The 27,385-nt window shown below is 44.5% G+C and overlaps 2 protein-coding genes across 4 annotated transcripts in view; one reads left to right on the forward strand and one right to left on the reverse strand.

Moving 5' to 3' along the window:
- Positions 1-1,508, forward strand: part of LOC106565156 (uncharacterized) — a 21,946-nt gene extending 20,438 nt beyond the window's left edge. For all 3 annotated transcript variants that reach the window (XR_006758019.1, XM_014131961.2, XM_045691499.1), the window contains one exon: positions 114-1,508. Coding sequence is in view for 2 of the 3 variants with exons in the window: in XM_014131961.2 (XP_013987436.2) it covers positions 114-135 (22 nt within the window). In the remaining variant the exon portion in view is untranslated. The remainder of the gene's footprint in view (positions 1-113) is intronic.
- On the reverse strand, positions 686-27,385 carry LOC106565155 (transketolase). The gene is made up of 14 exons (XM_014131959.2): positions 27,004-27,385; positions 24,806-24,923; positions 24,374-24,487; positions 24,013-24,110; positions 22,491-22,682; positions 22,094-22,212; positions 20,623-20,819; positions 20,208-20,372; positions 6,631-6,787; positions 4,740-4,870; positions 4,487-4,570; positions 4,065-4,158; positions 3,399-3,521; positions 686-2,145 (listed from the first exon to the last, which is right to left on the reverse strand). The coding sequence occupies exons 1-14, from the start codon at positions 27,108-27,110 to the stop codon at positions 1,958-1,960; spliced, it is 1,887 nt and encodes a 628-aa protein (XP_013987434.1). The 5' UTR covers positions 27,111-27,385; the 3' UTR covers positions 686-1,957.

A 27,385-nucleotide genomic window follows, 5' to 3' on the forward strand; every position in this document is an offset into this window, starting at 1 on the left:
GTGACTTACAGTCAACTAAGTTTAGTAGGGAAAACAACCACATATCACAGTTATCCTGTCTAAATCCTATCTAATTAACACTGTAAACGTGACGCACTGTTTGTTTTGTCCAGGGACATAAGAGAAAGGTGGTGACCCAGGTGGCAAAGCCATGCCGTTGTCAACTGTAGAAGACTCAGTAGAATGGGCAATGGCTTTTACTGTGCTACCTAGAAGGGCACATTGCAGAGCTGCCATTTGACAAACAGATGTCTTATATATTCAGACCAATACTGTCTGCTGATAGGATCTCAGCGTAAACATGGTGACCAATGGACCAACTCTGCTCGGTCATCTGTCGGAATCTTTCACAATCAAATCTGGATACTCACTGTGGGTGTTGGTTCTGATCAAATCCAAATTGTACAGAATCAAAAATGAAGAGAAACCTGCTGCAATTCGAATCATATTCAAACTAACAGTCTACGAATATATTAAAGTTTAACTTATTGTTTTATCTATTTAGAATTGATTTATCTCTGTGGTCAATTATAATGATGTTATTCATTTTAGTCTTCCTTAATTTGATCATTATTCTAATAAAATGTTTTGCATAAGCAAATACTTACGCCAACCTGCCTTTTTCAATAGACACGCTATGATACATTTGCATGCACACAATCGAAGAAACACACGGAAATACTAGTGAACTCTCAAACTCAAATGCAGAGGGCTTTAATAGATGAAGGTATAAGGTACATACAAAAGTTCAAGTAACAAATGAGGTGTTTGTTTTAGCTTCACAGTTCAGATGTAACTGCATGCTCCCAACATCACCATGACCACAAGCACAGAGACAGTCCCTAAGCCAGGGCTGGGGTACATTCCATTTCGATTTACATCCTGATATGACTGAATTGAATTGAAATGGAATTAACCCCAACCCTGCTCTAAGCCCTAGCTGGCCCCGTGTCCCTCTTCCTCACCTCCAGGTCCAACTGTTTGCTATAGTGGACACATCGCTCATAGAAACATTACTGGTATGTTCAGACAGCTCGTTTTAGCACACTGTTGGTTTGCTCATGCAGGTAAAAGGTGTTAATATGGAGTTAAATATGTGCCAAAAGCTTTTACGCACAACATTTTGGCAGTTATCTGACCCCATATGTTTAGCTAGTCTACACCTGAGTTGTAGAGATAAAAGGAAGTTTAAAACCAACATGTGTGCTAACACAAGCTGTCCAGTAACGTGTGTGGGTTGTGGTATAGAGAGACATATGGATCAAACTGTATGGACTTTTCACTTTACTGATATTTGTAGCCCACATACATTTTAATTTGATCATCTTTTGTTTCTTTTTTTTCTTGGACTACGTTTTACAAACATGACATTTTCCAAGACGGTTGTCATGGATACGACACTTACATTTCACTACCACCTGCCCCACCCTGTCTTTAGAGTTACATCATCAGAACAATATAAAAGTATTCAAACAAACTGCTGCTGGTTGTTTTTTGGTTGAACATATCAAATAGGAAGAGTTTAAAAACACATGAGCATCAAATAAAGGTGCCTACATTGAGTCACAACATGTATAGTCTTTATTGCATTGTATGGTTTGCAGAATGTCCATCTACACCTGCCAGCCGAGTTTGACGACCTCTCACTTTAATTTCTGAAGTTGACCCCTTGACCCTGGGATTACCCATAATTACCAGGAAGTGGGAGTAGGGTTGTGTGTGTACTGTATGCATGTGTGTGAGAAAAAAAGTGAAATGTGTGACTGTTACTTCAAAATGTACATACAGCACGAACTCACGTTACTTTAGTAAACACATAGGGGACAGGGCTTTCACAGTGAGGGGGTGGGTTTACCAGGCGTGGGTGGTGACATGGAACAATGTCTCTATTTTTCTCAGGGGTGGTAGAATGGGGACTGGGCTGGGTGGGGCGTAGCTTATGCAGGAAGGGGTGGAGCTACTTGGCGTTGGCGGAGCCACTGAGCATCTTCCTGACGGCCTGGCAAATGGCTTCGCGGTCGATGCCGTAGATCTTGAGCAGCTCGCTGGTCTTGCCACTGCGCGGGACGTGGGCCACCGCCAGACGCTGCAGGGTGAAGCCCTGCTCATTCACCACCGCTGAGCACACTGCCTCCCCCAGGCCACCTGAGGAACAGCAACATTAAATGAAATACATGAGAGTGAGAAGGCCAAGGAAGCATCTCTGCAAAAGGATTGGGGTCAATCCAATTTCATTAAGTCAATTTGAAATGACAGTAATCCTTCCCCCAGCTCTGATACACTCCCAAGTAATTTAGAATGACATTGAGCTCAAACCGCTTTTTCCCCCCTCTATTAGTAAAGCTTTTTGATTCCAGATGATAAACTGATCCTAGATCTGTGCCTGGAGATGTCTAGCGGAAGTCACTCATTGGTCTTGAGATCTTGAAGATGAAGCCATTGGTCTATAACTGTCGCCATGCGCGCGCACACTCTCCATCTTTCCCCACCACATTCTCACCCTCTCATTCTCTCTCTTTTCTCTCCTGCTATCCCAACACTCTTAGAAAAAGGTGCTATCTTCAACCTAAATGGGTTCTTTGGTGGCCCCCATAGGAGAACACTTAACTATTTTTGGTTTCAGGTAGAACCCTTTTTGGTCCCAGGTCAAATCATTTTGGGTTCCATGTAGAACCCTTTCCCACAGAACTGAAAAGGGTTCTACCTGGGACCAAAATGGTTCTACATGGAACAAAAAAAGGTTTCTCGTAGGGGGACAGCTGAATAACCCTTTTGGAACAATTTTTTCTAAGAGTGCAGTCTCTCCCCCCTTAGGGGGTAGAGAGGGGGTTGCTACTGCTACACATCTTTGATCTAGGTCACAGAAGCCCCATCGGCACACACTCCACTAAGGAAATCTGACAGCACTCTGCCTCCCTGGCCTTCACACACTCACGCACGCATGCACACACAGACACACAAACACACACACAGACAGTCTTCCTCCTCAGCAAACAAAATGCACCAGAACAGAATATATCTGCCCACGCCCACTATGACAGCGCAAAACCCGCTATGCCTCTCAAGCCAATGAGAACATGCCACCGTATCACATCTCAGCTACTCTGAGCCAATGAGAGGATACCGTCTGTAAAAATAAATAATGCAGAAAAATTACAGGTTGCCAGGTTGCAATATATACGGCTAAACGACATACAATTATTCTTGAGTGCCGGATTCTGGTGTAGCAGAAAGACTCCTGACTCCGGACCAAGCATACCGCTGGCAATGCGTTTGAGCCCCATCTTTGTCATTTTCCTGTCTAACCCCTCTGTGTCTATCTACTTCTCTAACTGCCAGGTGTTCTAGCCAAAAATACCAAATACGTGAGGTCGGAACTCTGGTCGGGAAAAGCATACCTTCATAGTAGTGGTCCTCCACGGTGAGGATCCGGCCCCTGGTCTGGCGGGTGTGCTCAATGATGGTCTTGGAGTCCAGGGGTTTGATGGTGAACGGGTCAATCACCCTGATGAAGATCCTCTCTGGGAAAACAACAAAGTGGGAAACATAGTGTTTATCAACAGTAGTGTATAGGATTGGAAACTCCCCAGGTTTTCCAGAAATCCTGGTTAGAATATTCCTGGAATCAGAAGGGAATAAGGAGAAAATCTAGAATACTCCACCCAGGATTTATACAGAACCTTGGAATTTTGGGAAAGTTGACGTAATTTTGAAACCCCAAGTAGTGTGTTTCAGTGGAGAAACGAGAAGATTCAAGCAACTATACAGAGAATGGCATTAAAACCTTCAAACAATGAGGTTCAGATATAGAGAGGGATATAGCCTTATAAACAGGATAAGCTTGAACATATAATTGAAAAAGGCCAACACTTACATGATATAGAAGTTGTGCGCCAACACTAATGAACGGATTGGATTCAATAGCATATTCATTAACGCATGTAGCCAATATTAGCAACATGCAGAAAAGAGAGAATGGCCACAGCCTGGAATCATCAAATCCCGATACAGTTCGGTTCTGGGTTCCAAGTCTTTCTTCAAGTCTGGCTGTAGTTGTACTGTACCTTTCTTGAGCATCTCAGCTGCAGCCATGGCCTCATGCAGGGTGATCCCAGCTCCGATCACGGTCACCTTGTCCTCCGCGCTCTGGTACACCACCTGAGATGGACAGGGATGAGTTAACAACAGGGTTTCAGCACATCTCATAAAGCTAGACTATTGGATGAGATTCATTGTTTACTCCACTCAAAGACAACCCTCTCTGTGTTCATTTGCAGCCATTCAAACATTTGTACGGCATCCATAATAGGAACTCAGTTGTCAGACAATACTTCCTCAGTGAGGGAGTTCCTAATATGGACGCTGTAGATCTGATTAAACTAATCATCTAACTAATCAGCTCATGTCCGGAAGTAGGAGGAAACTTAAGTGGTTTAGCCAAGGCTATGATAGCCTGTGTGGTTAATGTAATGTAGAAAGAGTTCACCTTAGCCTGTCCAACATGGAAGTCCTCGTTGCTGCTGTAGATGATCGGGTTCTCGGGGTGGCTGGTTCTGATGTAGCAAACGCCCTTAGAAAAGAAAATGGGACACTATGGTCATTTTAGGGTGTGAACACAAAGCATATCCCCTGGTGTTGGGGCAGGGGCGTAGGGAGATGCATCAATGTCGGAGGGCCAATAACATTTGGTGTGAGGGGATAAGAACCAATAGCATTTTGGTGGGAGGGATTATGAGTACCTTTGTGCTGGCAGCCAGCTCCACGGCCTTCTCAATAGACACACCATCACTGGGGTAGAAGATGGTTGCCATGGGGATGGCCCTAAACATGGCCATGTCCTCTAGACCCATCTGAGACGGCCCGTCCTCTCCTGGAACACTCAAATAGATTAATTTCCTTCCAAAATGTTGTAACTTAGAAAGAAAAGACTATTTGTTCCTCTTTATTGAGATTTCCTGGTGCAAACCACATCCAGCCAAGACTCCAGGCAGGTTCAAGCAAACTTTCAAGATATTTGAAAGATTTCAAATATTATTTCAACCCAATATAAAGCTAAAGGCTAGGTGGACTGACATGCAGGTGTATAAGACAGGCAGACAGACAAGAATGCGGACAATAGGACAGACAGACAGTAGGACAGACGGACGTAGAGAGCGTGGCATGCAGTGTACCTGAGGGACTAACAGAGGAGAGGGACATCAGGTCCCTTGGTGAAGGTGACAGCATCCAGGACAGACAGGGTCAGGGGTCAGGGGGGGAGAGAGAGGTTAGGGGACCTCAGGGGGTGAAGGAGGTGAGGAGGAAAACACAGAAGTGGGGAAAAAGAAAGAGAGGAACTTGGATCAACTGCACAAGATGGACAGTCACGTTGGGAATTCAGTACCATTTGAGGGTGCTTTGACTTGAGGAGCCAATAGAAAGAGTGAAGAGAGTGAGAGAGGGGGTAGAGTCACTGGAGAACGAGTGGGGTTGTGTGACCAATGTTCCCTCAATTTTGGGGGGGCACTGAGCAAATGTACAGTTTTAGACAGTAGCCATTACGCTATTGTGGCTATTTCAGCATAATGTAAGCCTACCAACAAAACCAATGGATCAAATCCTAACATTTTCACATGGAAATAGCTTTTGATTTCCATGATATAGCCTACAGTAGCCTATGTGTGGTGTTCAATGCAGGCCTACATTGCATGAGACATTTAAAACCATTTTTACATTATGAAGGGCTTGACATTAATGATTTTTTACTTGGTCTGTAACACCATGGGCCAAATAGGTGACTGTAAATTGCATTTTATTGTGTTGTATGATACAAGAAACCACTTTACAAAATAAAATGTATTATTATTACTATACAGAGAATTAGACAATGTAGGCTATCCCTCTGCATATTGGCTTATTTGCATATTCAAGCCTGTCTCAAAATACAACATTGCTCCTTTTTATTAAGACATAAGCTTTTTACCTGACTGGCTTTTCAAATACAACTTGAAATGTAACCTACACGTTTTGTGCTACCCCTGCCAATATAATTCTACTCCGTTGCGCTCTTGCTCTCCCTACAACAAAATCACAGACCAAATCTTGCAAAGTTAGATTTGTTTTGGTTTGTTGCATTGAGAAGGGGCTGATATAATGTTGATTCAATCACAGAAAAAAAGTTGGTCTATAAAGTGAAAACTAATGGGGTGAACTCAGTGAAGTTCAATCTCTTGCGTCTCTGCGCAACCTGGCATTTCTGGCAGTCCTGGAGGAGGTGCACGACCACACACACAGGCAGTTAAGAGGGAACATTTGTTGAGGTGACAGAGATGGAAGAGGAAGCGAGACATCCCACTTGCTGTTTTTTTTCAGGTTCAATGAAAGTCAATTAACTAAGTAAACCAGACCCAGCTGCTATTGCGTTGTTGTTTATGTGGGACACACCCCGATAAGTAGACAGGAACCTAATAGATTTTTTTCAATGGTAAACGGCTTGAGTGAACTATCATAATTTATCCACCATCTTTGGTGACAGGTTGCAGGTTGCCGTGTATGAGGGTGATGGTGGGTGGTTGTGGGAGTGGCGTGGAGTGGAGTGAGGATTTGGGGGTGTGCCCGGGGTTTGTTTGGGGGAGGGTCAGACAGACTCACCAATGGACAGGCCACAGTGGGAGCCACACAAGTTGATGTTGCTCTCTGAGATGGCAGCCATGCGGAGCTGGTCGTAGGCCCGGGTGAAGAAGGAGGCCAGGGTGCTGGCGTACACAACATTCCTCTCACGGGCAGCGCAGCCAGTGGCAACACTCACCTAGAGGGAAAAGGGGAAGAAAGGGGTTACATCATACTATAACAGTGGCGGCTAGTGACTTTAGGGAGATGAGTTACTGAGAATAATGGATGGGACATAATTTTAATGAAGCTGATGGCAGAACAATATTTCATCTTCCAAGTAACTCTCTATACATTTACAAGGGGTGCGTCCCAAATGGCACCCTATTCCTTATATAGTGCAGTTATTGTTTTGCGCACTATATAGGGAAAAAGGGTGGCAGTTAAGATGCAGACATAGATTCAGGAAGACCATCCTCCTCTTCTTCCCTGAATGAGCCTCATCCGGAGCTCGAAATCTAGTCCCTATCTAACCCCACAGGAACATGTAGTTCATCTCTATGATGGTCCTGCAACTGCAGAGACATAGCTATGTAGGCTACTGTAGATAAATTAGCTGCAGCTAAAGGTGAGCAGAACCCAGAATCACATAGAACACTATTTATTCTCTCTCTTTGACTTATTTTTTGTCTGCGCTACAGACTGCTATATTGGTCTGCGAATACAGGACTATTAAAGGGTCAGTGCACTAGGTTTGTGAGAAAAACAATATATACACCTACTCATTTTACATTTTCTCTGGTCTTTTTTTTTTTTAACTGACTCATTCAAGGTTTTTTTTTTTTTACTATTTTCTACATTGTAGAACAATACTGAAGACATCAAAACTATTAAATAACACATATGGAATCATGTAGTAACCAAAAAAGTGTTAAACAAATCAAAATCGATTTTATATTTGAGATTCTTCAAAGTAGCCACCCTTTGCCTTGATGACAGCTTTGCACTGTAACGTCTGCTTCCAACTCACACTCTCAAACACGTAGATCCCCTGAACGCAGCTCTCTCCAGATCCCAATCACCTGAATTCTGATCACCTGTTCACACCTGTGTCATTATCACACACTATTTAGTTCAGTTCTTTGCACCCCATCTTTGTGAGGTATAATTTGTTTTGTGACACGTCTATTCGGAGCGCTGTGTTTCCCGTACTTTATCCTCCCATGTATAAGAGTTTTGGCCTGCCTCACTAACGACGCCTTTTGCCTATTCCCTGCCTGTACTTTATCCTATCAGATTTCCTGTTATCAACCTATTGCCTGATGTCCTGGACAACGTTACTAGCCTTTTCCCTGCCTGTACTGTTGTCTTTTTGGACCCCCTGTGTATTAGTTTCTGCCTTCCCATGGACCCAGCTACCTGCCTCCTCCTGTGGTCCTTTACCAATAAACACCTGCTGCGCCCTGCGCTTGAAACCAGCTCTCAGTCTCCCATCGTATTCATTACAGAATACATCACCAAAAACGACAGATGGATTCAGCGGAGCTGCAGCTACGTCTAGCCCGACAGGAGGAACAAATCGATGAACTCTGTGACCTCCTTTGCCAGTCCATTCCCGATTCACCGATATCAGGTGCCACAACCTCCTCTCGTTCATCCCCCCTCCATATCAGTGCCTAATAATTACAACGGCTCCCCAGGGAAATGACAAGGATTTCTCATGCAATGTAACCTGTACATAGACCATCACCCTGCTGATTTCACCTCTGACAAAGACAGGGTGGACTTCATCATCTCCCTACTCACGGGCAAAGCTCTAGATTGAGTCACAGCCCTGTGGGCCGCTCAAAGTTCTGATCTGTCCTCTGAATGACGTTTCCACGCCCTCATCAAGGAGGTGTTAGACCATTCAGTTTCAAGTCATCACACCGGGGACCTGTTACGTGAGATGCGACAGGGCCGTCGCTCCACCACTGAGTATGCCCTTGAGTTCCGCACCATGGCTGCCAGCAGAGGATGGAGCGAACCAGCGCTCCTTACAGTCTACCGGAGGGGTCTAAATCGGGAGTTACAGACCGAACTGGCCAGCAGAGGAGATTTAACTGACCTAAACCAATACATCCGGATGTCCATATCCATTGGCAACCTACTGGTGGACTGCAGACCTATACAGTCGCCCATGGCCTGTGAGTTTTCCATGCCCTTCTCTCATCCACCACGGTCTAATAGCCCCGAACCCATGCAACTCAGCCGAAACCCTCTCACACCTGCCGAGAGACATTGGAGGTTACGTGAAAACCTGTGTCTCTATTGTGGAGAGAGTAACCCCCTACTCAATAGCTACCGCCCCCCCACGAAGGGGTGACCACAACACCTCCACTTCCGCCCGGGTAAGCACCTCTACGTTTTTGAATATTACCAAAAAGCAGTTTTGTGTCCCGGCTCTTCAATCTGCTAATGGGGTCACTCAGTTTGTGGAGGGAGTAGTGGACTCTGGGTGCCGCAGGTCATTTTATTGACAGACAATTGGCACAACAGTTAAAACTCAAACTAATCCCTGTTAATCTTCCCTTTAGGATTACTGGACGGACATCCTCTCGGAACTGGTCTTGTGACTCAAATGACCGACAGTATCACCCTTCAGATTGGCCTCCTTCACTCTGAGGTCATTCAGATAATGGTATTGTCTTCGCCTAAAGAATCCCTCATCCTCAGTCACCGCTGGCTAAGCCTTCATGACCCTGCCATCTCTTGGCAGGGTGAAATGCTGTCATGGTCTCCCGCCTGTTTGGGGAACTGCTTCAATCTACCTTGTTGAGCCACCTCTATAGAAGGATCGGAGTTTGCCATTCCAACCCACATCCCACCTGTATATGCCCAGTTCCAGAGTGTCTTCAGCAAGAAAAAGGCGTCAATTCTGCCCCCTCATTGCCCGGGGGACTGCGCGATCGACCTCCTTCCTGGAGCATTGCCCCCTAAGGGTCGGATCTACCCCTTGTCCATCCCAGAGAATGAGGCTATGGACACCTATATAGAAGAGGCCCTCGACATGGGATTCATCCGTCCATCCACGTCTCCGGCTGCATCCAGTTTCTTTTTTGTGAAAAAGGATGGTAGTCTCTGTCCCTGCATAGATTACCGACCCCCCAATAACCTTACCATCAAGAATCGCCTCCCTCTAATTCCAGCTGCACTAGAACAAGTTGGACAGGCTACCATCTACTCTAAACTGGACCTAGGTAGTGCTTACAACCTGGTCCGTATCCGATGTGGGGATGAGTGGAAGACGGCGTTCATCACCGCTAGAGGTCACAACGACAACCTAGTTATGCCCTATGGTCTCACCAACGCTCCCGCAGTCTTCCAGTCCTTCATGAATTAAGTTTTCCAAGACATGATCAACCAGTTCCTCATTGTGTACATTGACGATATCTTGATCTACTCTCACTCCATTGCAGAACACGTACAGCATGTGTGACAGATCCTCCAACGACTACAGGACCACCATCTTTATGTCAAGGCTGAGAAGAGCGCCTTTCACGTTACTACGGTAACCTTCCAAGGTTTCGTGTTGACACCAGGAGGAGTCAACATGGACGAAGGAAAAGTCACGGCCATGCTTAACTGACCCAAAACTACCACCGTGAAGGAACTACAACATTTCCTAGGATTTTCCAACTACAACCGCCAGTTCATCTGAAACTGCAGCAGCACAACCTCTCCATTCTCAGCTCTCACCAGTCAAAAAACCCATACCCTCCAATGGACCGACACTGCCCTTACTGCATTTGAGACCTTGAAATAGCTCTTCACCTCTGCACCCATCCTTAGGCAGCCAAATCCTACCCTTTTGTTCTGGAGGTTGATGCCTCCGAGGTCAGCATGGGAGCGGTTCTCTCTCAGCGGGTAGGGACACCTCCCAAATTACACCCATGTGGCTTCTTTTCCAAGAAACTGTCACCCGCTGAGAGGAACTATAATGTCGGGAACCGAGATCGCCTTGCCATTAAGCTGGCTACCGAAGAGCTGCGCCACTGGTTAGAGGGAGCTCATCACCCATTCCTTGTCCTTACCAACCACCGCAATTTGGAGTACTTGAAAAGTGCTAAGAGGCTCAACCCCAGACAGGCTTGCTGGGCACTCTTCTTCACACACTTCAGCCTTCATCGTCATAAATGTGAAGGCTGATTCCTTATCCCGTCTATTTGACTCCCCTTCCTCTAACCCAACGCCCGAGCCCATCCTGTCTCGGTCTTGTGACGTGGGACCCATACACTGGGAAATCCAATCAGCCATTCAAGATGCCCTACGCCACGACCCAGCACCTCCCGACACCCCTGCAGGCAATACCTACATTCCGGCATCCGTCAGACCCCAACTAATGCAGTGGTGGCATACCTCACTGAGTTCTGGCCATCCCGGGATCACCCGGACAACAGAGCTACTGACACGCAAGTTCTGGTTGTCATCCCTAACAGCAGATGTCCGAGATTACATTCTTTCCTGTCCCATCTGTGCATGGGCTAAGAGCCCTCGCCAACTACCTACCGGTGAGCTCAAGTCTTTACCTACACCACACAGACCATGGTCCCACATAGCTATGGATTTCCTCACTGATCTGCCAGACTCTTCAGGCTTCACAACTATTTTTGTTTTTGTGGACTGGTTCTCCAACATGTGGTTACTCATCCCCCTTCTGCATCTACCTAATGCCATAGAAATGGCTGAGTGCATGTTCCAACAGGTGTTTCGTCTGTATGGGATCCCGGGAAGACATCGTTTCAGATCAGGGATGCCAGTTTGTCTCCAGGGTGTGGCGAGCCTTCTGTGACCGACTGGAGGTCTCCATCAGCCTATCCTCCGGATACCATCCCCAAACCAATGGGCAGACGGAACGCCTGAATCAGGAAATAGGGAAGTACTTTCGCCAACACTGCACCCACCAACCACACAAGTGGAGTCGCTATCTAGCCGGGGCCGAATACGCACAGACCTCCCTGGTGCATTCCTCACTCCAACGCACTCTTTTTCAGTGTGTCCTCGGATACCAACCCCCTGTGTTACCATAAGAGACAGAGCCCAGAACTGTGCATGCAGTCGATGAGTGGTTTCGACGGAGCGAGCAGGTTTGGGAGACCGCACATCGGCACCTACATCAAGCTTCCCTCTCCCAGAAACAGTTTGCTGACCGGCGTCGCCGACCTACTACAATCTTCTACCCTGGGCAACGTGTGTGGCTCTCTCCCCGGGACATCAGGCTTCGTGACCCCTGCAAAAAGTTCTGTCCTCGGTTCATTGGTCCCATCAAAATCACACACCGCATCAATCCTGTCACCTACAGTCTCCAGTTGCCCCACCATTACCGGATCTCCTCATCCTTCCATGTGTCCCTCCTCAAGCCTGTGAGATACAGCCCTCCATCCTCCAGTGGCGCACCTCGGTGCCATTTTGACGTCGGTGGTGCACCAGCTTATTCCGTCCAAGCCCTCCTTGACTCCAAGCGCCTGGGTGGTCGCATCCACTACCTGGTGGATTGGGAAGGGTACGGACCCGAAGAACGGTCCTGGGTTCCCGCAAAGAACATCCTCAACCCAGCCATGATCCTGGCTTTCCACCGTAACCGTCCTGACCGCCCAGCTCCACATCCCACCCCCCCCCGCACAGCTTCCTAGGCCACCAAGAGCTGCCGGTGGATGGGGGGTACCGTAACGTCTGCTACCAACTCACACCCTCAAACACATAGATCCCCTGAATGCAGCTCACTCTCCAGATCCCAATCACCTGAATTCTGATCACCTGTTCACACACCTGTATGTCATAATCACACTATTTAGTTCAGTTCTTTGCACCCCATCATTGTGAGGTTTAATTTGTTTTGTGACACACGTCTATTCGGAGCAATGTTTTTCCTGTAATTTCATCCTCCCGTGTATGATAGTTTTGGCCTGCCTCACTAACGACGCCTTTTGCCTATTCCCTGACTGTAACGGATTTCCTGTTATCAACCTATTGCCTGATATCCCAGACGACATTACTAGCCTTTTCCCTGCCTGTACTGTTGCCTTTTTGGACCCCCTGTGTATGACATTCTGCCTGCCCCTGGACACAGCTACCTGCCTCCTAATGTGGTCCTTAATCATTAAACAACTGCTGCGCCCTGCGCTTGAAACCAGCTCTCTGTCTACCATTGTGTTCATTACATGCACACTCTTGGCATTCTCTCAATCAGCTTCACTTGGAATGCTTTTTCAATAGTCTTGAAGGAGTTCCCACATGCTGGGCACTTGTTGGCTGCTTTTCATACACTCTGCGGTCCAACTCATGACAAACCATCTCAATTGGGTTGAGGTTGGGTGATTGTGGAAGCCAGGTCATCTGATGCAGCACTCCATCACTCTCCTTCTTGGTCAAATAGCACTTACACAGCCTGGAGGTGTGTTTTGGGTCATTGTCCTGTTGAAAAACAAATGATAGTCCCACTAAGCGCAAACCAGATGGGATGGCGTATTGCTGCACAATGCTGTGGTAGCCATGTTTAAGTGTGCCTTGAATTCTAACTATATCACAGATAGCGAAGCACCATCACACCTCCTCCATGCTTCACGGTGGGATCCACACATGCAGAGATCATCTGTACACCTACTCTACATCTCACAAAGACACGGCGGTTGGAACCAAAAATCTCAAATTTGGACTCATCAGACAGGGCAGATTTCCAACTGTCTAATGTCCATTTCTCATGTTTCTTTGCCCAAGCAAGCCTCTTCTTCTTATTGGTGTCCTTTAGTAGTGGTTTCTTTGCAGCAATTCTACCATGAAGGAATGATTCACACAGTCTCCTCTGAACAGTTTATGTTGAGATGTTGCTGTTACGGGCGACAGGTAGCCTAGTGGTTAGTGCGTTGGGCCAGTAACCGAAAGGTTGCTAGATCTAATCCCTGAGCTGACAAGGTGAAAATCTGTTGTTTGCCCCTGAACAAGGCAGTTAACCCACTGTTCCTAGGCCGTCATTGTAAATAAGAATTTGCTTTTAACTGACTTGCCTGGTTAAATAAACTTGAACTCTGAAGCATTTCTTTGGGCTGCAATTTCTGAGGCTGGTAACTCTAATAAACTTTTCCTCTGCAGCAGATATAACTCTAGGTTTTCCTTTCCTGTGGCGGTCCTCATGAGAGCCAGTTTCATCATAGCGCTTGATGGGTTTTGCGAATGCACTTGAAGAAACTTTCTAAGTTCTTTAAATTTTATGCAATGACTGACCTTCATGTCTTAAAGTAATGATGGACTGTCATTTCTCTTGGCTTATTTGATCTGTTCTTGCCATAATATGGACTTAGTATTTTACCAAATATCTTCTGTATACCAGGGGCACAGTCATTGGTGGGCTTGGGATGGTATAGGCCCACCCACTGGGGAGCCAGGCCCTGCCAATCAGAGTAAGTTTTTCGCCACAAAAGGGCTTTATTACAGACAGAAATACTCCTCAGTTTCAGCAGTTGTCTGGGTGGCTGGTCTCAGACGATCCCGCAGGTGAAGAAGCGGGATGTGGAGGTCCTGGGCTGGCGTGGTTACATGGTAGAGTTTGAAAACCTTGTCACAACACAACTGATTGGGTCAAACGCATTAAGAAGGAAATAAATTCCACAAATTAACTTTTAACAAGGCACATTTGTTAATTGAAATGTATTCCATGTGAATACCTCATGAAGCTGTTTGAGAGAATGCCAAAAGTGTGCAAAGCTGTCATTAAGGCAAAGGGTGGCTACTTTGAAGAATCTCAAAAATAAAAAATATTTTGATTTGTTTAACACACTTTTAGTTACTACGTGATTCCATATGTGTTATTTCATAGTTTTGATGTCTTCACTATTATTCTATAATGTAGAACATAGTAAAAATAAAGAAAAACCCTTGAATGAGTAGGTGTGTCCAAACTTTTGACTGGTGCTGATATACACTGAACAAAAATATCAAGGCAAAATGCAACAATTTCAAGACTTTCCTGAGTTATTTAAGTTCATATATGGAAATCAGTGAATTTAAATAAGCTCATTAGGCCCTAATCCATGGATTTCACATGACTGGGCAGGGGCACAGTCATTGGTGGGCTTGGGAGGGTATAGGCCCACCCTCTGGGGAGCCAGGCCCAGCCAATCAGAGTACGTTTTTCACCACAAAAGGGCTTTATTACAGACAGAAATACTCCTCAGTTTCAGCAGTTGTCTGGGTGGCTGGTCTCAGACGATCCCGCAGGTGAAGAAGCCGGATGTGGAAGTCCTGGGCTGGCGTGGTTACATGGTAGAGATAATTAATAGCTTCACCATGCTCAAAGTGATATTCAACGTCTGTTTTTTTGGTTTTTTTACCTATCTACCAATAGGTTCTCTTCTTCGTGAGGCATTTGATAACCCCCTTGGTATGTGTGGTTGAATCTGTGTTTGAAATTCACTGTTTGACTGAGGGACCTTACAGATAATTTTATGTGTGGGGTACAGGGATGAGGTAGGTATTCAAAAATCATGTTAACACTTATTGCACACAGTGAGTCCATGCAACTTATTATGTGACTTGGTAAGCACATTTTTAATCCTGAACTATTTCAGACTTGCCATAACAAAGGGTTTGAATACTTATTAACTCAAGACATTTCAGCTTTTCATGTTTCATTAATTAGTAAACATTTTGAAAAAACGTAATTCAACATTATGGGGTATGTGTGTAGACAAGTGACAAAAAAATCTATATTTAATCCATTTTAAATTCTGGCTTTAACACAAAATTTGGAAAATAGGAGTGAATACATTCTAAAGACACTGTATATCTTGTGAAAAGCGTAATGTGACTGCAAAAGAGACAGGTTAAAATGTCAATTGTCATCAAACAAATGGGAAGTTTGATTGAAATACAGGACAATCTGTTTTGTAAATTAGTAGTGTTTTAATTTGTTAATAAAGTGCGGCACATGATTGTTTGGTTGCGAGACGTGGGATAAAGGGCCAAAATGCAGACATGTGGTCACCCTACACTGGAAAATACAAAGGGGTTAAGTGAGGTCTTCATGGGGACAATGACTGCTGAGCGAATCACAATCAAAACGAGGGGTCACGCCTCCCAGAAACCCAGACCTATGTTATGTAAGTCAGTGAGAAGTCAGTCAGTTCAAAAGCACACGAGTTTATGGTACCATATGAGAGGAATCAGCGGCGTGCTTCTTTCACAAGTTGTCATTTCCTGTTTCATATCTCAAAAGCTCTCCCCCGATCCCCCTGCTCTTCTCTTCACTGTGGCTGTCTAAACCTCTGAGTTGCCATTGGACTCATTCCTATTCCATATCAGTACCAGATAGAAGTACTATTATCCAATTTCCTTCTGCCCCGCTTCTAACCTGGACAAAGAAGATAGCACTCTTGCCATTGACATGATCATTATTCTCTTTCTCTGTGTGTCTGTCTCTCTCTTTATGTGTCCGTCTCTCTCTTTATGTGTCTGTCTCTTTCTCTCTATGTGATTGTTTGAACAGCAGATTGCCACTTTAATACAGTATTCACAAGGACATGACTGCAATAAGTAACGGATAATCAACGGGGGACAATGCGTTCTATGGAAAATAATGAACGACGTGGAAGGTGTGTTCCACAACGTGCTAGCTGAGTGGAACTGACCTTCACAGAGTTGCATTATCTTCCATAAAACGCATAGAGCCCGAGTTGATTATCCCTTTTATACTATACCATGGCTATAATTTAACACATTTGCTGCTGGAAAAGTAGCTAGCAAGTTTACTAGATAGCTACAGCAGTTGCCTTGGTAACCAAACAAACAGACTTGCTAGTTTAACCAACCAAACCATCAGTCCTAGCTTGCTATTATGAGAATCTAATTGAACAATGCCAATAATGTTTTCAATTCGACCTTTTCTTTCAAAAGCAGCTCAAACGTAGAACATGTAAGAAATAACTATAGCCATTGAATTCTACCTTGCTGATATACCGTGCATTATTTAAGCAATAAGGCCTAAGGGGGATGTGGTATGTGGCCAACATACCACGGCTAAGGCCTGTTCTTAAGGCGCAACGCAGAGTGCCTGCATACAGCCCTGAGCCGTGGTATATTGGCCATATGCCACAAACCCCCGAGGTGCCTTATTGCTATTATAAACTGGTTACCAACGTAATTAAAGCAGTACAAATACATGTTTTGTCATACCCGTGGTATATGGTCTGATATATCCCACGGCTGTCAGCCAATCAACACTCAGAGCTCGAACCATCCAGTTTATAAAGGGAAATAATGCACGCTCTAGAATGCCCTTCAAGCCAATCCGAAACTAGTATTCAACAATGCCATACATAATGCAGTCGTAAATAAGTCATAACATGAACAGCAGTGCATCTGATTTTCTCATTATTCTCTTATCAATATTAACGATTCCCCATTAGACAATCTGTCTGTCTCATTTGAACCTGCCATTCTAGCTTTATTCTGCACAATCATCTTTATAACAATGGTATATCAGCCAGCATGCCAGCTAGTCAGCCAGGCAGTGAGGCAGTCAGTAAGTCAGCCAGGCAGTCTGTCAGCCATCCATTCAGTCAGTCAGTCAGTCAGTCAGGGGCGGCAGGTAGCCTAGTGGTTAGAGCGTTGGGCCAGTAACCGAAAGGTTGCTAGATTAAATCCCTGAGCTGACAAGGTAAAAATCTGTCGTTCTGCCCCTGAACAAGGCAGTTAACCCACTGTTCCTAGGCCGTCATTGTAAATAAGAATTTGTTCTTAACTGACTTGCCTAGTTAAATAAAATAAAAATAAATAAAAAGTCAGTCATTCAGTTAGCCAGTCAACCAGGCAGCCAATCAGTCAGTCACAGCCAGCCATCCATTCATCCGGTCAGTCAGTCAGTCACCCAACCAGTCAGTAAGACAGTCAGATCAGCCAGACGGCCACACCCACACTCCTCACACTGATTCATATTTCACTTCTCAGCTCAGCATAACTGTCATAACGGCTGTTCATCAAACACAGCCCTGACCTGAACAGGCTAGCAGGCTGCTGCTGCAGGAGGAACCAGCCAAAGAGCAGCAGTGCAGTAATACAGCCAGGCCTGAATGACAACTCTCCCAAAATGTTCATCTAATGTCCGATTGCAATGAGAGGATAGGAATAGAGGGTAGGTAGCCTAGCAGTTAGAGTGCTGGGTCTGTAACTGAAAGGTCACTGGTTCAAATCCTCAAGACGACAAAGCAGCCAGCTGTGCGGAGGGAGGGAGCATGGTGGATGGAGGAAGCGTGGCAAGGCATTGGAGGAGGAAGCACAGAGGAGGGAGAATGTGGGAGAGAGGATGCTTGGCATGGTGTATTGTAAGTGGGTCATGTCTCTGCCTCTCTCTCCAGCGTTACATTATGGATGGACCTACATCCATTATTCATCAGGCCAACCTCTTAACACTGAGAGAGAGAAAGGTTTTTATTCAGCTAATCAGACCTGAGAGAGGGGGAATTCGCTCAGCGAGTCAGTGGTCTGAACAGAAGTAAAGAGGCATTTTGTTATAGCGAATCAGCATAATTAGTGACAGGCAGAGCAAGGGTTCAAATAGTATTTGAGATCATTTCAAATATTTTCTCCGTGCTTGATTGAGCTTGTCTGGCTTAATGGAGCAATAGATTCGTCCAAAAACTGTAAAGCCCCGCCATTTGGCACTTGAAACAGGCTAGAGAAAAAATGCTCAAAGTATCTCAAAGATTTCAAATAGTATTTGAACCCAGGTCTAGGGACAGGGCATTCGGTTGAGCATCAGCGAGAGAGACGTCGGCAGAGGAGAGAGGACAGCTAAGCTGAGCCACGAAATGCTGCAGCAATTGAGTAAATATTTTAACAACGCTGAATAGATTTTTTTTTTAAACAAAAAGTATAATTTAGAAGTCATTTTAAAACAGGTTGGCTTTTAAAAGCTTGGTTTAGTTAGAACGAGTGTTGTCTGGGTTTATAGAACGGTCATAATTGGCTTATAGAGTGGTCCTTCCCAATCCTGACTACATATACAGTACCAGTCAAAGGTTTGGACATACGTACTCATTCCGGGGTTTCTTAATTTTTTACTATTTTCTACATTGTAGAATAATAGTGAAGACATCCAAACTATGAAATAACACATATGGAATCATGTAGTAACCAAAAAAGTGCTAAACAAATCAAAATATATCTTAAATTTGAGATTCTTTAAAGTAGCCACCCTTCGCCTTGATGACAGCTTTGTACACTCTAGGCATTCTCTCAACCAGCTTCATGAGGTAGTCACCTGGAATGCATTTCAATTAACAGGTGTGCCTTGTTAAAAGTTAATTTGTGGAATTTCTTTCCTTCTAAAGACCAAGACCATATTATGGCAAGAACAGCTCAAATAAGCAAATAGAAATGGCAGTCTATCATTACTTTAAGACATGAAGGTCAGTCAATCTGGAAACTGTAAAGAGCTTTGAAAGTTACTTCAAGTTCAGTCAAAAAAAACCATCAAAAGCTATGATGAAACTGGCTCTCATGAGGACCACAAAAGGAAAGAAAGACCCAGAGTTACCTCTGCTGCAGAGGATAAGTTCATTAGAGTTACCAGCCTCAGAAATTGCAGCCGAAATAAATGCTTCACAGAGTTCAAGTAACAGACACATCTCAACATCAGCGTGAATCAGGCCATTATGGTCGAATTGCTGCAACAACAAAAACCTACTAAAGGACACAAATAAGAAGAAGAGACTTGGGCCAAGAAACATGAGCAATGGACATTAGACTGGTAGAAATATGAGTCTGATGAGTCCAAATTTGAGATTTTTGGTTCCAACCACCGTGTCTTTGTGAGACGCAGAGTAGGTGAATGGATGATCTCCGCAAGTGTGGTTCCCACCATAAAGCATGGAGGAGGAGGTGTGATGGTGTAGTGGTGCTTTGCTGGTGACACTGTCAGTGATTTGTTTTCGATTTCAAGGCACACTTAACCAGCATGGCTACCACAGCATTCTGCAGCGATAAGCCATCCCATCTGATTTGCGCTTAGTGGGACTATCATTTGTTTTTCAACATGACAATGACCCAACACACATCCAGGCTGTGTGAGGGCTATTTGACCAAGAAGGAGAGTGATGGAGGGCTGCATCAGATGACCTGGCCTCCACAATCACCCGACCTCAACCCAAATGAGATGGTTTGGGATTAGTTGGACCGCAGAGTGAAGGAAAAGCAGCCAACAAGTGCTCAGCATATGTGGGAACTCCTTCAAGATTATTGGAAAAGCATTCCAGGTGAAGTTGGTTTAGAGAATGCCAAGAGTGTGCAAAGCTGTCATCAAGGCAAAGGGTGGCTACTTTGAAGAATCTCAAATCTCAAATATATTTTGATTTGTTTAACACTTTTTTGATTACTACATGATTCCATATGTGTTATTTAATAGTTTTGATGTCTTCAGTATTATTATACAATGTAGAAAATAGTAAAAATAAAGAAAAACCCTTGAATGATGAGGTGTGTCCAAACTTTTGACTGGTACTGTATGTGATAAAGAGAAAATCAAGAAAAACTCAATAGGGTTAGGGTCTGAGTAAGGGTTAAGGTTAGGGTTAGGGTTAATTTCATACCATGTTCTGCTGCGCGATGTAGCACTCCACAAAGCGGTTGGGGTGTTCGTTCTTGAAGATCTCTGAGTAAGTCAAGTTGTTGGTGTCTCCATCCAGGACCACCACGCGCTCATTATAACGACCCAACTTAGCCAGGGCCATGCCATAGGCCTTCCTGGTGGAAATCTGTAGAGAAATACAACCAGTCAATCAATAAATCAACCAGTCAGTCATTAATAAGTACATTTTTCTGCCTGTGTATTCATGTATCATTATACTACCTTCTCTCTGACAGTCAATCTAAGGTGTGAGTGACTGCTTCTATTATGATATTGTTTGCGACTATGGGGTGAGCCCCAGTGGAGTCAATATTCCTGGGATAACTGTACAACCACATATGTACAGTATATGGTGAGATGCATGTAATGTATGTTACCTTCTCTCCCTGCTTGTAGGCGGGTGCGCTGGGCATGCGGACGTTGCGCAGGCTGACTGGCGGGGCATCCTCTATGGGCGTGGTGGGGTACAGGCGCTTGCTGCTGTTCATGATGCGCGCCTGCAGATCCTTCACTACTCCCTCAGCCATGTCCTTGGACAGGGGCTTGGCATGCCAGCCCATCTTATCTTCCACAGCTGGTAAATGCAGACAAACATAGTTAAAATACAACATGCTGTATACACAGCAGTGGTGTAAAGTACTTAAGTAAAAATACTTTAAAGTAGTACTTAAGTTGTTTTTTTGTGGGAGGGGATCTGTAGTTTACTTTATCATTTATATTTTTGACTACTTTTACTTCACTACATTCCTTAAGCAAATATTGTACTTTTTACTCCATACATTTCCCTTGACAGCCAAAGTACTCGTTACCTTTTGAATACTTAGCAGGACAGAAACATAGTCAAATTCTGTCACGGTTGTCATAGGAATGAGCGGACCAAAGTGCAGCGTGTGTGTCATTCCACATTTTATTTATACTGTGAAACTATGCAATACATAAATAAAATAGAATAATAATAAATAAATAGAATGACAAAAAAACAACAAATCGTGATGCAGAGGTGAAACATACACAACTCAAAATGAATCTCCCACAAACCCAGGTGGGACAAACACCAACTTAAATATGACCTCCAATTAGAGACAACGATGACCAGCTGCCTCTAATTGGAGATCAATTCAAACAAAGCCCAACATAGAAATACAAAAACTAGAACACCCCAACATAGAAATACAAAACTAGAACATAACAACATAGAAAAACTAAACTAGAAAAAACCCCTGTCACGCCCTGACCTACTCTACCATAGAAAATAACAACGTACTATGGTCAGGACGTGACAAATTCACGCACTTATCAACAGAACATCCATACTGCCTCTGATCTGGCAGACTCACTAAACACACATGCTTCGTTTGTAAATTATGTCTGAATGTTGGAGTGTGCCCGTGGCTTTCCGTAAATTAACAATACAAGAAAATGATGCCATCTGGATGTTAAATATAAGGAATTTGAAATGTTTTATACTTTAATCTTTGATATTTAAGTATATTTTAAACCAAATGCTTTTAGACTTTTACTCAAGTAGTATTTTAGTGGGTGACTTTTACTTTTACTTGAGTCATTTTCTATTAAGGTATTTTTTACTTTTACTCAAGTATGACAGTTGTGTACTTTTCCCACCACTGATACACAGTAAGATTTGAATGGATATATAGGCCCAGGGGTTTTAGCCTGACGATGTGATCTCCTGACGGGGAAAACCCCCAGACCCGGAGTCAGGTCACATGGTCAGGAAAAATCAATGGCCCAACACCTTATATACTTTACACACCATACTGAGAGGTGAGCCCATCAACAGGTATGAGTGATAGGATGTAGCCAATAGCCATATGAGTGTGAGAGTACCTGGGATTCCCTTGCCCTTGGTGGTCTTGGCAATAATGGCAGTGGGCTGGTGACGAGCCTGGCTCAGAGCCTTACACAGCTCCTCCACACTGTGCCCATCCACGATGATGGAATGCCAACTGTAGACAGCAAATCACACACGTTAGAGAACCCATTTCAACTATGGAAAGGCATTCACACACTTTCTCTTTCTCATACACGCATGAACAAACAATTCCACATATGCCCACTAATGTTGACATGTGCCTTCACACATTCATAGACTCTCTCTCGCTGTCATTACATTGACAAAGAGGATCTCTACCTCTCTTACGCACTCTGTCCTTCTCACTCGTAAACCCACTTTCACACACACGCACACTTTCACACACACACACACACTTTCACACATACTCACCCAAAGGCCTCGCAGCGTTTCTGGTACTTCTCCACGTGGTGCTGCAGGGGCGCTGGGTCGGTCTGGCCCAGGCGGTTGATATCCAAGATGGCCACCAGGTTGTCCAGCTGGTAGTAAGAGGCAAAGGACATGGCTTCCCACACTGCCCCTTCAGACAGCTCCCCATCCCCCAGAAGGCAGAACACATGGTAGCTAGGCAAGAGAGAGGGATGAGGGGGTGAGACAGGTGTGTGTGTGTGTGTGTGTGTGTGTGTGTGTGTGTGTGTGTGTGTGTGTGTGTGTGTGTGTGTGTGTGTGTGTGTGTGTGTGTGTGTGTGTGTGTGTGTGTGTGTGTGTGTGTGTGTGTATACACTCTTAGAATGTTTTTTTCCAAAAGGGTTCTTCAGCTGTCCCCATAGGATAACTCTTTTATGGGTTTCATGTAGAACCCTTTTGGGTTCCATTGAGAACCCTTTGTGGAAAAGGTTATACATGGAAACCGAAAATTGTTCTACCTGGAAGCAAAAAGGGTTCTTCAAAGGGGACAGCCGAATGGGGACAGCCGAAGGACCCTTTAAGGTCCTAGAAAGCACCTTTTTCAAACAGTGTAGATTCAAGAAGTGGTAAGATCAAATGATCATTCTACCCAACACCAAATAGTGCTCTATGAAACCTTTCAAGTCAAATTCATCCATTTCCCCTAAAGTGACAGAACGGATTGAACACCCCCTGGGAATTGTGAAAGCCCTCTCCCACAACAGGAAATTGGTAACCTTTACCCCTCCCTCTATCCCACTTACTGCATTCCCTCACATCTACGCTGACTGAGGCTTCTAGCCACACATACTCATTTGAACAAAGCAAATGCCCCTCTTTTAATCAAATGGTCTGATAATCTGCTTATGTCATCATTTTCAACCACCCCCCACACAAAATCCTCCTCTAGTACAAATCTATCGAGGGCAGGGCACATTTTCAGGACTGGCAATATCCGCATTCCAGAGATCCGCATTCCTCATTCTGAGACAAAACCTGAATTAGACTGGGGAAAGTGAGTCTGATTTTGAACAATAGAATGAGTGATGAATACTAATGTAAAGTCTGAATTGGATTCTGAGACAGAATCTGTCTGGATGGTAAAAAATAACTGAGTTGTGGCCGCCGGGGCTGTGGTTATTAGAGCAGAAGAATCGGAAGAGCAGAGCATGCGGATACTGCACACCCAGAGGACCATAGAAAACCTCACAGTGCCCTAAAGAACTCTAAAATAGCTCACTATGCTCTAAAGAGCTCTAAAATACATCACTATTCTCTAAAGAGCTCTAAAATACATCACTATTCTCTAAAGAGCTCTAAAATACATCACTATTCTCTAAAGAGCTCTAAAATGCCTCACTATGCTCTAAAGAGCTCTAAAATAACACACGGTGCAATAAAGAGCTCTAAAATGCATCACGATGTATTTGAGTCCATACTTAACACTTTAGAATTCAGAGGCCTGCAAAGACCACAAATCTGTGTGCGAATGTGTGTGAACTCCTACCTGGACTTGTCAAAGTACTTCCCGGTGTAGGCCATCCCACAGGCTACACCTAGGCCCTGGCCCAGAGAGCCAGTGACCACATCCACAAACTGTTGCTTCTGAAACTCCAACACATACACAGGAACAGGACTGTTACTATCACCATAGAGAGCAAGGATGTGTTGAGTAGGTTCTAAAACTTGCAGCTATTATTATAGGTTACAAGTTATCAAAGTTCAGTGAGGTACTACCTGAACTTGTCCAAGAAGAACACACATTTCCATTGTCAGTTTTGCTATGGTGCTAACCGCTAGGCTATTAAAGGTGAGGCGTAGGTTAACCTTTAGGCTAGCAAAAGTGATGTGGAGTAGTTATCACTCACAGGTGTGGGGTGTCCCTCCAGGATGGACTCCACCTGGCACAGAGAGAGCAGCTCACTCTCCTTCAGGAAACCAGTCTCTGTCCACATGGAGTACAGGGCCGGGGCAGAATGACCCTAAGGAGAGGAAAACCCATGTTACTCAAATACAACCCAAGACATAACCACGTAACTATTTCACAACCAGGGAGTGTAAAATACATTGCTTCTTATGACTGTAGCCATATCATATGACAATCGCACACCAGCTGTAACACAAGTGTAGTACGTGAGTCAATATGCACGATACAACTTCACAGAAGCAGATCCTGACCGTTATATGACCTTTATCCAACCAGAACAGTGGAAGTGAGCTGGAGGATCTCACATCATGGATCTGACAACAACAGCAATAGAATGCAACAATAGTGTTCTGTTTCATTCGAATAGTCTCACCTTCGAAAGGATGAAGCGGTCATTGTTGATGTTCTTGGGGTCCTCTGCGCGGTACTTCATTGTGTTGAAGAACAGAACAGACATGATCTCTGCAATGCTGCAGCATGATGTGGGATATCTGGAGACAAGGAGTACACTCTCAGGAAAAAGGGTTCCAAAAGGGTTCTTTGGTTGTCCCCATAGGAAAAACCTGTTTGGTTCCAGGTAGAACCCTTTGGGTTCCATGTAGAACCATCTGTGGAAAAAGTTCTACATGGAACCAAAAGGGTTCTACCTGGAACCAAAAAGGGTTATACAAAGGGTTTTCAGCAGAATAACCGTTTTAAGTTATAGATAGCATGTTTTTTCTAAGAGTGTAGGAGCAGGGAAGGATGTTACTGACAGGTGTTCACATCGCAGACAGACTCATAGACACACACGCACGCACACACGCACACGCACAGACACAGAGAACAGAAATATCACTTTACAAACTCAAAAACACTCAGAATTCAATCAGAGTCTAACTGGATTTTAAGTGGCACAGTCTAAAATCTGAGCTTGCCAATGAATTCTAATGGCACAATGGGGAAATATGGGGAATAATAATTAGAGTGGAATAGTCTATCCAAAATACTGATGAGGGGGCCATGCTCAAACCGAGATGCCCCATTGGCTCCCCCCCCCCAATTACAGTGATGTCAACATCCAAGGGGTACGTTGATGGGCGGCTGGGGAGAAATGTGGACCATTTTGGAATGAGCGCAGAGTCAGACAGCCAGTTAGTCAATCAGTCAGAGGGCGCCATTTGGAATCACATTCATCACCGGGCTTATAACCTTGTGGTCGTCACTAGTTACCAAAGCCACAAGGTCATTTCTACAATTTATCTTCTTAAAATGTGATTTTAACCCTTTTTTTCCCCCAATCACCAACCGCATGGCGGTTGCTCATTGTCTAGGCTTGCGCACTTGGTCTATTTGTGGATGATTTGTGGATAGGCTACGGTCGAATGATGGCTCCATGACGGAATGAATGGATGCTGGAGTTTGTGTTAGAGCAATAGATGATGACTGATAGCCTATCTCAAATAAACGTGTGATTTCTCCACAAAAATCACAGTTAAATATGTTCTTTACAGAATTACCCAACGTGCGCACTTGTTTGCGCACGGGCTCTCTATTTAATTCAATAATAACACTCTAGCCTAATAATAAACTTCAATTGGGTGTTCACTCTAAGAGTAATTGCGGAGTAATTATTCATAATATTTAATGACCAATATCCCCCCCCCCATCTAAATCAACGAAGATGGCGGAGCGCACATCCCAGCCAGGGTTATCTCCATGCGCTTTGTCTCGTGCCAACAACTGACGCGCAAGCTCCGAGGGCTCCTCCATCGCTTACCTGCCTGCGGTCAGACAAATGAAGACGCGCTATACTTTCCCCCAGATACAGGAGTTAATTTCAGACACTACAGCAAAATGTAACCTTTCATGAACTGATGTTGTTCACAATGGAACATTTTCTAATATCGAAAAAAACGAAAGAATCTCATGTTGAGCCACAATGGCCACACATCAATCTTGCTCAATAGAAATAAACAAAATAATCCGTAAATTGTTCAAGAATACAGCGTTCTACAATTAAACGATATAAACAGATTACCTAACTATAAGCTATGTCTATATAAAAATCAATACATACAGATGTTGACGAAAATATAAACTTTTTATGTTATTATTATGGAAAGTCTTTATCGTTTTGATCTGCATCACATATGTGTAGTGACTCACAGCATCATAGGGTAACATGGGGTAACTAGCCCCCCTTAAGGACCATGTCCCATTGCTGACACAAAAAAAAGCAACATTTTGTAAAAAATGTGGTATGTGGATGATGGTCGTGCTTAGACAAACAAACTATGAAGGGAAATAAGCGGCTACAGTCTACCCCAGGGGGCTAGTTACACCAGTTACCCTGCATTTCATCTTCAACTCAGTTACATTTTTCCATAGCTCACATGAGAACAAAAAGAAAACATGCCGTTTCATTTTGTATTTTACATGGGTGTGCATGTGCACCTGTGTGTATGAATGAGTCTTTATACACTCTTCCCTAGATTTACGACTGTGTGTATGCGTGTGTGTGTGTGTGTGTGTGTGTGTGTGTGTGTGTGTGTGTGTGTGTCTGTGTCAGTTTGAGTTAAAGGGTCTTACCCGCTGCCGGCTGCAGTGGTAGCCTTGATGCAGTTTATTCGGAGGCGGTTGGCGATGTTCCTGAGTGCCTGCACTGTCTGCTGGTCGGGTTTGTGGTAGTCCTCCATGAAGGCAAAATGTCTAAGCACCAAAAGCACCAGCAAAGTGAACTAGACTGCACAGGGGCTGTGTGTGAGTGAGGGTTGGCAGAGGGAGCCCTGCTTGTGTAGATGCGTGGCAGAGAGAAGAGGTGGAGAAAGGAGGAGAGGCAGGATTTATCCCTGGCACGTGTACACAGGAGGAGGAGGATGGGACTAGCGGGGTGGGACGGGTCTGAGTACAGAGGTCAAATCGCACTCTATGCTGGCTAGGTCTGCATGTGAGTGTGCAAGGAGGGATGTGT

This window comes from Salmo salar, chromosome ssa12 (assembly GCF_905237065.1).
Source record: "Salmo salar chromosome ssa12, Ssal_v3.1, whole genome shotgun sequence".
NCBI classification, from domain to species: domain Eukaryota; kingdom Metazoa; phylum Chordata; class Actinopteri; order Salmoniformes; family Salmonidae; genus Salmo; species Salmo salar.